The 12,063-nt window shown below is 37.6% G+C and overlaps 4 protein-coding genes across 4 annotated transcripts; all 4 read right to left on the bottom strand.

Annotated features, from left to right (window-relative positions):
- Positions 1-36: 36 nt before the first annotated feature.
- LOC135744028 (MAM domain-containing protein 2-like) lies at positions 37-1,619 on the bottom strand. The gene is made up of 4 exons (XM_073815056.1): positions 1,374-1,619; positions 1,078-1,162; positions 830-955; positions 37-185 (listed from the first exon to the last, which is right to left on the bottom strand). Exons 1-4 carry the CDS (start codon positions 1,617-1,619, stop codon positions 37-39), a joined length of 606 nt encoding a protein of 201 aa, XP_073671157.1.
- Positions 1,620-1,704: 85 nt separating this feature from the next.
- LOC135744141 (MAM domain-containing protein 2-like) lies at positions 1,705-3,289 on the bottom strand. The gene is made up of 4 exons (XM_065262107.1): positions 3,044-3,289; positions 2,747-2,831; positions 2,499-2,624; positions 1,705-1,853 (listed from the first exon to the last, which is right to left on the bottom strand). The coding sequence occupies exons 1-4, from the start codon at positions 3,287-3,289 to the stop codon at positions 1,705-1,707; spliced, it is 606 nt and encodes a 201-aa protein (XP_065118179.1).
- An 85-nt stretch (positions 3,290-3,374) lies between these two features.
- On the bottom strand, positions 3,375-4,957 carry LOC135744142 (MAM domain-containing protein 2-like). The gene is made up of 4 exons (XM_065262108.1): positions 4,712-4,957; positions 4,415-4,499; positions 4,167-4,292; positions 3,375-3,523 (listed from the first exon to the last, which is right to left on the bottom strand). The coding sequence occupies exons 1-4, from the start codon at positions 4,955-4,957 to the stop codon at positions 3,375-3,377; spliced, it is 606 nt and encodes a 201-aa protein (XP_065118180.1).
- An 85-nt stretch (positions 4,958-5,042) lies between these two features.
- LOC135744029 (MAM domain-containing protein 2-like) lies at positions 5,043-6,626 on the bottom strand. The gene is made up of 4 exons (XM_073815055.1): positions 6,381-6,626; positions 6,084-6,168; positions 5,836-5,961; positions 5,043-5,191 (listed from the first exon to the last, which is right to left on the bottom strand). The coding sequence occupies exons 1-4, from the start codon at positions 6,624-6,626 to the stop codon at positions 5,043-5,045; spliced, it is 606 nt and encodes a 201-aa protein (XP_073671156.1).
- Positions 6,627-12,063: the final 5,437 nt, after the last annotated feature.

The raw sequence follows: 12,063 nt of genomic DNA, 5'->3' as shown, positions 1-12,063 counted from the left end.
CATAACAAATGTATCGATCGTTTTTCAGTAAAGAAATCAGGACCCACTTCCTGTTGTGTGGTCAGAGGAGGGGCCAGTCATCAAAGAGGGGGTGGAGCCTGTGTGTCTTGTCCAATCAAAAGCATCAGTCGGCATCTGACTCCAAGCGCAGATATCACCGTCAAAATCACAGTTCAGGTTACAAACTGTTGAAAGAAAAAAACGCAATCACCATTCCAAGTAGTCAACAACAGTCTGCTTAACCAAGAATAGAAGATCGGATCAATAGCCGTTTGGCCAAGACTCATTTATGTGGCTGAATGTAAATAGAAGAGAAAATGCATAAAGTGACCAGGTGTAAAAAGGCCTTTTATTGTCTGTTGGAATGTTAAAAAATGTTTATTGTTAAATAATGTCAAAAAATATAGTAAAAAAGCACGTTCTGAAAATGTAACTTTGCAACAGTGAAAAAGATGTCAAAATATTTAGGGAAATGAAAAGGCCAAGATTTTTTTCTTGCATCCCTACTATTTCAAACTACAGCACCTTGTTACAATAAAAGTCTGATTTCTATAGACCCAGCTAACAGAAAAAAGTTTTAAAAACACTCAATGAGGTCTTTGATGCTGAATATAACATTGATCACCATAATGGTGACTTTAAATGAAACAAAGCATCAACATCTAAACATAATAAGTGAATTGTGTTTGTTTTTTTAAAGAAATATTTTGACAAAACATTCAGAAATAATGTTTTATAACATTTTTAAAATAATAAAAAATTATATAGAAATATAAATTTTTAACGGTGCTTAAAGTGCAGTCTGTGATATATTTATATCTATACATACCTGCACTTCCACCACCTGAGGTGGTAGTTGTTATGGGCGCAGTTGTGGTTTCGGTGGGTCTGGTTGTAGTTGGGGTAGGTCTGGTTGTAGTTGGGATGGGTCCGGGTGGCAATGGGTTTGTTAAATCTGAAGAAAAAGTACAGCGTTTAACCAGATGTCAAGAAGACTTTTGTTAAAGTTGCATGTGAGCAATCACTCTTTTAATTAAGTGGACAGAGTTTTATTAAAGCTCAAATGTAAAAACATACCATCACAGGTTCCTTTGTGTAGAGAGACATCATCAATGGAAACATCTGACAGGGATGTGCTTCCTCTACGTCCCTCAAAGATCACCTAACAGATCAATCACATATATAGAGTTTGACACATTTCTTCATATACCACACATAAATGATTTTTAGGACCGTAGCACAACATGTCCCACAAACACTCTGAACAGGATACATTTAGAGAAGAACTACAAGCCTGCTTTGGTTACTACAAAACATCACTGATGGGAGCATTATTTTGTTTATTTTTATGTAATCCTCAAACCTTCACTGACCTGAAACTTCCCTGTTGGTGTCAGGTCCACCAGTGCACGGTACCACATGTTTCCCTGGTTTTCTCTCTTCTTCCACACCTCTTTGGCCACATTTCCCTGCAGATGGTAGACGCTCAGTCCCATGGTGTTACCGGAACCGTACATGTGGTACCAAAACTGAAGACACTGATTTTGAATGTCAGCGCACTCTGAACTGATGATACGTGCCGTGTCACCATAACTGGCACTATCACCCTCGATGTACATGTAGAAACCACCTAGACATTTACATCAGGACAATCACTTTAGAAATCAACATAACAAATGTATCGATCGTTTTTCAGTAAAGAAATCAGGACCCACTTCCTGTTGTGTGGTCAGAGGAGGGGCCAGTCATCAAAGAGGGGGTGGAGCCTGTGTGTCTTGTCCAATCAAAAGCATCAGTCGGCATCTGACTCCAAGCGCAGATATCACCGTCAAAATCACAGTTCAGGTTACAAACTGTTGAAAGAAAAAAACGCAATCACCATTCCAAGTAGTCAACAACAGTCTGCTTAACCAAGAATAGAAGATCGGATCAATAGCCGTTTGGCCAAGACTCATTTATGTGGCTGAATGTAAATAGAAGAGAAAATGCATAAAGTGACCAGGTGTAAAAAGGCCTTTTATTGTCTGTTGGAATGTTAAAAAATGTTTATTGTTAAATAATGTCAAAAAATATAGTAAAAAAGCACGTTCTGAAAATGTAACTTTGCAACAGTGAAATAGATTATCAAAATATTTAGGGAAATGAAAAGGCCAAGATTTTTTTCTTGCATCCCTACTATTTCAAACTACAGCACCTTGTTACAATAAAAGTCTGATTTCTATAGACCCAGCTAACAGAAAAAAGTTTTAAAAACACTCAATGAGGTCTTTGATGCTGAATATAACATTGATCACCATAATGGTGACTTTAAATGAAACAAAGCATCAACATCTAAACATAATAAGTGAATTGTGTTTGTTTTTTTAAAGAAATATTTTGACAAAACATTCAGAAATAATGTTTTATAACATTTTTAAAATAATAAAAAATTATATAGAAATATAAATTTTTAACGGTGCTTAAAGTGCAGTCTGTGATATATTTATATCTATACATACCTGCACTTCCACCACCTGAGGTGGTAGTTGTTATGGGCGCAGTTGTGGTTTCGGTGGGTCTGGTTGTAGTTGGGGTAGGTCTGGTTGTAGTTGGGATGGGTCCGGGTGGCAATGGGTTTGTTAAATCTGAAGAAAAAGTACAGCGTTTAACCAGATGTCAAGAAGACTTTTGTTAAAGTTGCATGTGAGCAATCACTCTTTTAATTAAGTGGACAGAGTTTTATTAAAGCTCAAATGTAAAAACATACCATCACAGGTTCCTTTGTGTAGAGAGACATCATCAATGGAAACATCTGACAGGGATGTGCTTCCTCTACGTCCCTCAAAGATCACCTAACAGATCAATTACATATATAGAGTTTGACACATTTCTTCATATACCACACATAAATGATTTTTAGGACCGTAGCACATCATGTCCCACAAAACACTCTGAACAGGATACATTTAGAGAAGAACTACAAGCCTGCTTTGGTTACTTTAAAACATCACTGATGGGAGCAGTATTTTATTTATTTTTATGTAATCCTCAAACCTTCACTGACCTGAAACTTCCCTGTTGGTGTCAGGTCCACCAGTGCACGGTACCACATGTTTCCCTGGTTTTCTCTCTTCTTCCACACCTCTTTGGCCACATTTCCCTGCAGATGGTAGACGCTCAGTCCCATGGTGTTACCGGAACCGTACATGTGGTACCAAAACTGAAGACACTGATTTTGAATGTCAGCGCACTCTGAACTGATGATACGTGCCGTGTCACCATAACTGGCACTATCACCCTCGATGTACATGTAGAAACCACCTAGACATTTACATCAGGACAATCACTTTAGAAATCAACATAACAAATGTATCGATCGTTTTTCAGTAAAGAAATCAGGACCCACTTCCTGTTGTGTGGTCAGAGGAGGGGCCAGTCATCAAAGAGGGGGTGGAGCCTGTGTGTCTTGTCCAATCAAAAGCATCAGTCGGCATCTGACTCCAAGCGCAGATATCACCGTCAAAATCACAGTTCAGGTTACAAACTGTTGAAAGAAAAAAACGCAATCACCATTCCAAGTAGTCAACAACAGACTGCTTAACCAAGAATAGAAGATCGGATCAATAGCCGTTTGGCCAAGACTCATTTATGTGGCTGAATGTAAATAGAAGAGAAAATGCATAAAGTGACCAGGTGTAAAAAGGCCTTTTATTGTCTGTTGGAATGTTAAAAAATGTTTATTGTTAAATAATGTCAAAAAATATAGTAAAAAAGCACGTTCTGAAAATGTAACTTTGCAACAGTAAAAAAGATGTCAAAATATTTAGGGAAATGAAAAGGCCAAGATTTTTTTCCTGCATCCCTACTATTTCAAACTACAGCACCTGTTACAATAAAAGTCTGATTTCTATAGACCCAGCTAACAGAAAAAAGTTTTAAAAACACTCAATGAGGTCTTTGATGCTGAATATAACATTGATCACCATAATGGTGACTTTAAATGAAACAAAGCATCAACATCTAAACATAATAAGTGAATTGTGTTTGTTTTTTTAAAGAAATATTTTGACAAAACATTCAGAAATAATGTTTTATAACATTTTTAAAATAATAAAAAATTATATAGAAATATAAATTTTTAACGGTGCTTAAAGTGCAGTCTGTGATATATTTATATCTATACATACCTGCACTTCCACCACCTGAGGTGGTAGTTGTTATGGGCGCAGTTGTGGTTTCGGTGGGTCTGGTTGTAGTTGGGGTAGGTCTGGTTGTAGTTGGGATGGGTCCGGGTGGCAATGGGTTTGTTAAATCTGAAGAAAAAGTACAGCGTTTAACCAGATGTCAAGAAGACTTTTGTTAAAGTTGCATGTGAGCAATCACTCTTTTAATTAAGTGGACAGAGTTTTATTAAAGCTCAAATGTAAAAACATACCATCACAGGTTCCTTTGTGTAGAGAGACATCATCAATGGAAACATCTGACAGGGATGTGCTTCCTCTACGTCCCTCAAAGATCACCTAACAGATCAATTACATATATAGAGTTTGACACATTTCTTCATATACCACACATAAATGATTTTTAGGACCGTAGCACATCATGTCCCACAAAACACTCTGAACAGGATACATTTAGAGAAGAACTACAAGCCTGCTTTGGTTACTACAAAACATCACTGATGGGAGCATTATTTTGTTTATTTTTATGTAATCCTCAAACCTTCACTGACCTGAAACTTCCCTGTTGGTGTCAGGTCCACCAGTGCACGGTACCACATGTTTCCCTGGTTTTCTCTCTTCTTCCACACCTCTTTGGCCACATTTCCCTGCAGATGGTAGACGCTCAGTCCCATGGTGTTACCGGAACCGTACATGTGGTACCAAAACTGAAGACACTGATTTTGAATGTCAGCGCACTCTGAACTGATGATACGTGCCGTGTCACCATAACTGGCACTATCACCCTCGATGTACATGTAGAAACCACCTAGACATTTACATCAGGACAATCACTTTAGAAATCAACATAACAAATGTATCGATCGTTTTTCAGTAAAGAAATCAGGACCCACTTCCTGTTGTGTGGTCAGAGGAGGGGCCAGTCATCAAAGAGGGGGTGGAGCCTGTGTGTCTTGTCCAATCAAAAGCATCAGTCGGCATCTGACTCCAAGCGCAGATATCACCGTCAAAATCACAGTTCAGGTTACAAACTGTTGAAAGAAAAAAACGCAATGACCATTCCAAGTAGTCAACAACAGTCTGCTTAACCAAGAATAGAAGATCGGATCAATAGCCGTTTGGCCAAGACTCATTTATGTGGCTGAATGTAAATAGAAGAGAAAATGCATAAAGTGACCAGGTGTAAAAAGGCCTTTTATTGTCTGTTGGAATGTTAAAAAATGTTTATTGTTAAATAATGTCAAAAAATATAGTAAAAAAGCACGTTCTGAAAATGTAACTTTGCAACAGTGAAAAAGATGTCAAAATATTTAGGGAAATGAAAAGGCCAAGATTTTTTTCTTGCATCCCTACTATTTCAAACTACAGCACCTTGTTACAATAAAAGTCTGATTTCTATAGACCCAGCTAACAGAAAAAAGTTTTAAAAACACTCAATGAGGTCTTTGATGCTGAATATAACATTGATCACCATAATGGTGACTTTAAATGAAACAAAGCATCAACATCTAAACATAATAAGTGAATTGTGTTTGTTTTTTTAAAGAAATATTTTGACAAAACATTCAGAAATAATGTTTTATAACATTTTTAAAATAATAAAAAATTATATAGAAATATAAATTTTTAACGGTGCTTAAAGTGCAGTCTGTGATATATTTATATCTATACATACCTGCACTTCCACCACCTGAGGTGGTAGTTGTTATGGGCGCAGTTGTGGTTTCGGTGGGTCTGGTTGTAGTTGGGGTAGGTCTGGTTGTAGTTGGGATGGGTCCGGGTGGCAATGGGTTTGTTAAATCTGAAGAAAAAGTACAGCGTTTAACCAGATGTCAAGAAGACTTTTGTTAAAGTTGCATGTGAGCAATCACTCTTTTAATTAAGTGGACAGAGTTTTATTAAAGCTCAAATGTAAAAACATACCATCACAGGTTCCTTTGTGTAGAGAGACATCATCAATGGAAACATCTGACAGGGATGTGCTTCCTCTACGTCCCTCAAAGATCACCTAACAGATCAATCACATATATAGAGTTTGACACATTTCTTCATATACCACACATAAATGATTTTTAGGACCGTAGCACAACATGTCCCACAAAACACTCTGAACAGGATACATTTAGAGAAGAACTACAAGCCTGCTTTGGTTACTACAAAACATCACTGATGGGAGCATTATTTTGTTTATTTTTATGTAATCCTCAAACCTTCACTGACCTGAAACTTCCCTGTTGGTGTCAGGTCCACCAGTGCACGGTACCACATGTTTCCCTGGTTTTCTCTCTTCTTCCACACCTCTTTGGCCACATTTCCCTGCAGATGGTAGACGCTCAGTCCCATGGTGTTACCGGAACCGTACATGTGGTACCAAAACTGAAGACACTGATTTTGAATGTCAGCGCACTCTGAACTGATGATACGTGCCGTGTCACCATAACTGGCACTATCACCCTCGATGTACATGTAGAAACCACCTAGACATTTACATCAGGACAATCACTTTAGAAATCAACATAACAAATGTATCGATCGTTTTTCAGTAAAGAAATCAGGACCCACTTCCTGTTGTGTGGTCAGAGGAGGGGCCAGTCATCAAAGAGGGGGTGGAGCCTGTGTGTCTTGTCCAATCAAAAGCATCAGTCGGCATCTGACTCCAAGCGCAGATATCACCGTCAAAATCACAGTTCAGGTTACAAACTGTTGAAAGAAAAAAACGCAATCACCATTCCAAGTAGTCAACAACAGTCTGCTTAACCAAGAATAGAAGATCGGATCAATAGCCGTTTGGCCAAGACTCATTTATGTGGCTGAATGTAAATAGAAGAGAAAATGCATAAAGTGACCAGGTGTAAAAAGGCCTTTTATTGTCTGTTGGAATGTTAAAAAATGTTTATTGTTAAATAATGTCAAAAAATATAGTAAAAAAGCACGTTCTGAAAATGTAACTTTGCAACAGTGAAAAAGATGTCAAAATATTTAGGGAAATGAAAAGGCCAAGATTTTTTTCCTGCATCCCTACTATTTCAAACTACAGCACCTGTTACAATAAAAGTCTGATTTCTATAGACCCAGCTAACAGAAAAAAGTTTTAAAAACACTCAATGAGGTCTTTGATGCTGAATATAACATTGATCACCATAATGGTGACTTTAAATGAAACAAAGCATCAACATCTAAACATAATAAGTGAATTGTGTTTGTTTTTTTAAAGAAATATTTTGACAAAACATTCAGAAATAATGTTTTATAACATTTTTTAAATAATAAAAAATTATATAGAAATATAAATTTTTAACGGTGCTTAAAGTGCAGTCTGTGATATATTTATATCTATACATACCTGCACTTCCACCACCTGAGGTGGTAGTTGTTATGGGCGCAGTTGTGGTTTCGGTGGGTCTGGTTGTAGTTGGGGTAGGTCTGGTTGTAGTTGGGATGGGTCCGGGTGGCAATGGGTTTGTTAAATCTGAAGAAAAAGTACAGCGTTTAACCAGATGTCAAGAAGACTTTTGTTAAAGTTGCATGTGAGCAATCACTCTTTTAATTAAGTGGACAGAGTTTTATTAAAGCTCAAATGTAAAAACATACCATCACAGGTTCCTTTGTGTAGAGAGACATCATCAATGGAAACATCTGACAGGGATGTGCTTCCTCTACGTCCCTCAAAGATCACCTAACAGATCAATCACATATATAGAGTTTGACACATTTCTTCATATACCACACATAAATGATTTTTAGGACCGTAGCACATCATGTCCCACAAAACACTCTGAACAGGATACATTTAGAGAAGAACTACAAGCCTGCTTTGGTTACTACAAAACATCACTGATGGGAGCATTATTTTGTTTATTTTTATGTAATCCTCAAACCTTCACTGACCTGAAACTTCCCTGTTGGTGTCAGGTCCACCAGTGCACGGTACCACATGTTTCCCTGGTTTTCTCTCTTCTTCCACACCTCTTTGGCCACATTTCCCTGCAGATGGTAGACGCTCAGTCCCATGGTGTTACCGGAACCGTACATGTGGTACCAAAACTGAAGACACTGATTTTGAATGTCAGTGCACTCTGAACTGATGATACGTGCCGTGTCACCATAACTAGCACTATCACCCTCGATGTACATGTAGAAACCACCTAGACATTTACATCAGGACAATCACTTTAGAAATCAACATAACAAATGTATTGATCGTTTTTCAGTAAAGAAATCAGGACCCACTTCCTGTTGTGTGGTCAGAGGAGGGGCCAGTCATCAAAGAGGGGGTGGAGCCTGTGTGTCTTGTCCAATCAAAAGCATCAGTCGGCATCTGACTCCAAGCGCAGATATCACCGTCAAAATCACAGTTCAGGCTACAAACTGTTGAAAGAAAAAACGCAATCACCATTCCAAGTAGTTAACAGCAGTCTGCTTAACCAAGAATAGAAGATCGGATTAACAGCCGTTTGGCCAAGACTCATTTATGTGGCTGAATGTAAATAGAAGAGAAAATGCATAAAGTGACAAGGTGTAAAAAGGCCTTTTATTGTCTGTTGGAATGTTAAATTTTTTTTATTGTTAAATAATGTCAAAAAAATATAGTAAAAAAGCACGTTCTGAAAATGTAACTTTGCAACAGTGAAAAAGATTATCAAAATATTTAGGGAAATGAAAAGGCCAAGATTTTTTTCTTGCATCCCTACTATTTCAAACTACAGCACCTGTTACAATAAATGTCTGATTTCTATAGACCCAGCTAACAGAAAAACGTTTTAAAAACATTCAATGAGGTCTTTGATTCTGAAAATAACACTGATCACCATAATGGTGACTTTAAATGAAACAAAGCATCAACATCTAAACATAATAAGTGAATTGTGTTTGTTTTTTAAATAAATATTTTTAAAAAACATTCAGAAATAATGTTTTATAACATTTTTAAAATAATACAAAATGATATAGAAATATACATTTTTAACGGTGCTTAAAGTGCAGTCTGTGATATATTTATATCTATACATACCTGCACTTCCACCATCTGAGGTTGTAGTTTTTATGGGTGTAGGTGTGGGTTCGGTGTGTTTGGTTGTAGTTGGGGTAGGTCTGGTTGTAGTTGGGGTGGGTCCGGGTGTCAATGAGACTCCAGGGTTTGTTAAATCTGAAGAAAAAGTAAAGCGTTTAACCAGATGTCAAGAACACTTTTGTTAAAGTTGCATGTGAGAAATCACTCTGTAAATTAAATGAAATAGAGTTTTTCTAAAGCTCAAATGTTGAAACATACCATTACAGGTTCCTCTGTGTAGAGAGACATCATCAATGGAAACATCTGACAGGGATGTGCTTCCTCTACGTCCCTCAAAGATCACCTAACAGATCAATTACATATATAGAGTTTGACACATTTCTTCATATACCACACATAAATGATTTCAGGACCGTAGCACATCATGTCCCATAAAACACTCTGAACAGGATACATTTAGAGAGGAACTACAAGCCTGCTTTGATTACTTTAAAACTTCACTGATGGGAGCATTATTTTGTTTATTTATATGTAATCCTCAAACCTTCACTGACCTGAAACTTCCCTGTTGGTGTCAGGTCCACCAGTGCACGGTACCACATGTTTCCCTGGTTTTCTCTCTTCTTCCACACCTCTTTGGCCACATTTCCCTGCAGATGGTAGACGCTCAGTCCCATGGTGTTACCGGAACCGTACATGTGGTACCAAAACTGAAGACACTGATTTTGAATGTCAGTGCACTCTGAACTGATGATACGTGCCGTGTCACCATAACTAGCACTATCACCCTCGATGTACATGTAGAAACCACCTAGACATTTACATCAGGACAATCACTTTAGAAATCAACATAACAAATGTATTGATCGTTTTTCAGTAAAGAAATCAGGACCCACTTCCTGTTGTGTGGTCAGAGGAGGGGCCAGTCATCAAAGAGGGGGTGGAGCCTGTGTGTCTTGTCCAATCAAAAGCATCAGTCGGCATCTGACTCCAAGCGCAGATATCACCGTCAAAATCACAGTTCAGGCTACAAACTGTTGAAAGAAAAAACGCAATGACCATTCCAAGTAGTTAACAGCAGTCTGCTTAACCAAGAATAGAAGATCGGATTAATAGCTGTTTGGCCAAGACTCATTTATGTGGCTGAATGTAAATAGACGAGAAAATGCATAAAGTGACAAGGTGTAAAAAGGCCTTTTATTGTCTGTTGGAATGTTAAATTTTTTTTATTGTTAAATAATGTCAAAAAAATATAGTAAAAAAGCACGTTCTGAAAATGTAACTTTGCAACAGTGAAAAAGATTATCAAAATATTTAGGGAAATGAAAAGGCCAAGATTTTTTTCTTGCATCCCTACTATTTCAAACTACAGCACCTGTTACAATAAAAGTCTGATTTCTATAGACCCAGCTAACAGAAAAACGTTTTAAAAACATTCAATGAGGTCTTTGATGCTGAATATAACACTGATCACCATAATGGTGACTTTAAATGAAACAAAGCATCAACATCTAAACATAATAAGTGAATTGTGTTTGTTTTTTAAATAAATATTTTTAAAAAACATTCAGAAATAATGTTTTATAACATTTTTAAAATAATACAAAATGATATAGAAATATACATTTTTAACGGTGCTTAAAGTGCAGTCTGTGATATATTTATATCTATACATACCTGCACTTCCACCATCTGAGGTTGTAGTTTTTATGGGTGTAGGTGTGGGTTCGGTGTGTTTGGTTGTAGTTGGGGTAGGTCTGGTTGTAGTTGGGGTGGGTCCGGGTGTCAATGAGACTCCAGGGTTTGTTAAATCTGAAGAAAAAGTAAAGCGTTTAACCAGATGTCAAGAACACTTTTGTTAAAGTTGCATGTGAGAAATCACTCTGTAAATTAAATGAAATAGAGTTTTTCTAAAGCTCAAATGTTGAAACATACCATTACAGGTTCCTCTGTGTAGAGAGACATCATCAATGGAAACATCTGACAGGGATGTGCTTCCTCTACGTCCCTCAAAGATCACCTAACAGATCAATTACATATATAGAGTTTGACACATTTCTTCATATACCACACATAAATGATTTCAGGACCCTAGCACATCATGTCCCATAAAACACTCTGAACAGGATACATTTAGAGAGGAACTACAAGCCTGCTTTGATTACTTTAAAACTTCACTGATGGGAGCATTATTTTGTTTATTTATATGTAATCCTCAAACCTTCACTGACCTGAAACTTCCCTGTTGGTGTCAGGTCCACCAGTGCACGGTACCACATGTTTCCCTGGTTTTCTCTCTTCTTCCACACCTCTTTGGCCACATTTCCCTGCAGATGGTAGACGCTCAGTCCCATGGTGTTACCGGAACCGTACATGTGGTACCAAAACTGAAGACACTGATTTTGAATGTCAGTGCACTCTGAACTGATGATACGTGCCGTGTCACCATAACTAGCACTATCACCCTCGATGTACATGTAGAAACCACCTAGACATTTACATCAGGACAATCACTTTAGAAATCAACATAACAAATGTATTGATCGTTTTTCAGTAAAGAAATCAGGACCCACTTCCTGTTGTGTGGTCAGAGGAGGGGCCAGTCATCAAAGAGGGGGTGGAGCCTGTGTGTCTTGTCCAATCAAAAGCATCAGTCGGCATCTGACTCCAAGCGCAGATATCACCGTCAAAATCACAGTTCAGGCTACAAACTGTTGAAAGAAAAAACGCAATGACCATTCCAAGTAGTTAACAGCAGTCTGCTTAACCAAGAATAGAAGATCGGATTAATAGCTGTTTGGCCAAGACTCATTTATGTGGCTGAATGTAAATAGACGAGAAAATGCATAAAGTGACAAGGTGTAAAAAGGCCTTTTATTGTCTGTTGGAATG

Source organism: Paramisgurnus dabryanus, chromosome 6 (assembly GCF_030506205.2).
Source record: "Paramisgurnus dabryanus chromosome 6, PD_genome_1.1, whole genome shotgun sequence".
Classification (NCBI taxonomy): Eukaryota; Metazoa; Chordata; class Actinopteri; order Cypriniformes; family Cobitidae; genus Paramisgurnus; species Paramisgurnus dabryanus.
This window is presented reverse-complemented; position numbering and strand designations above follow the sequence as displayed.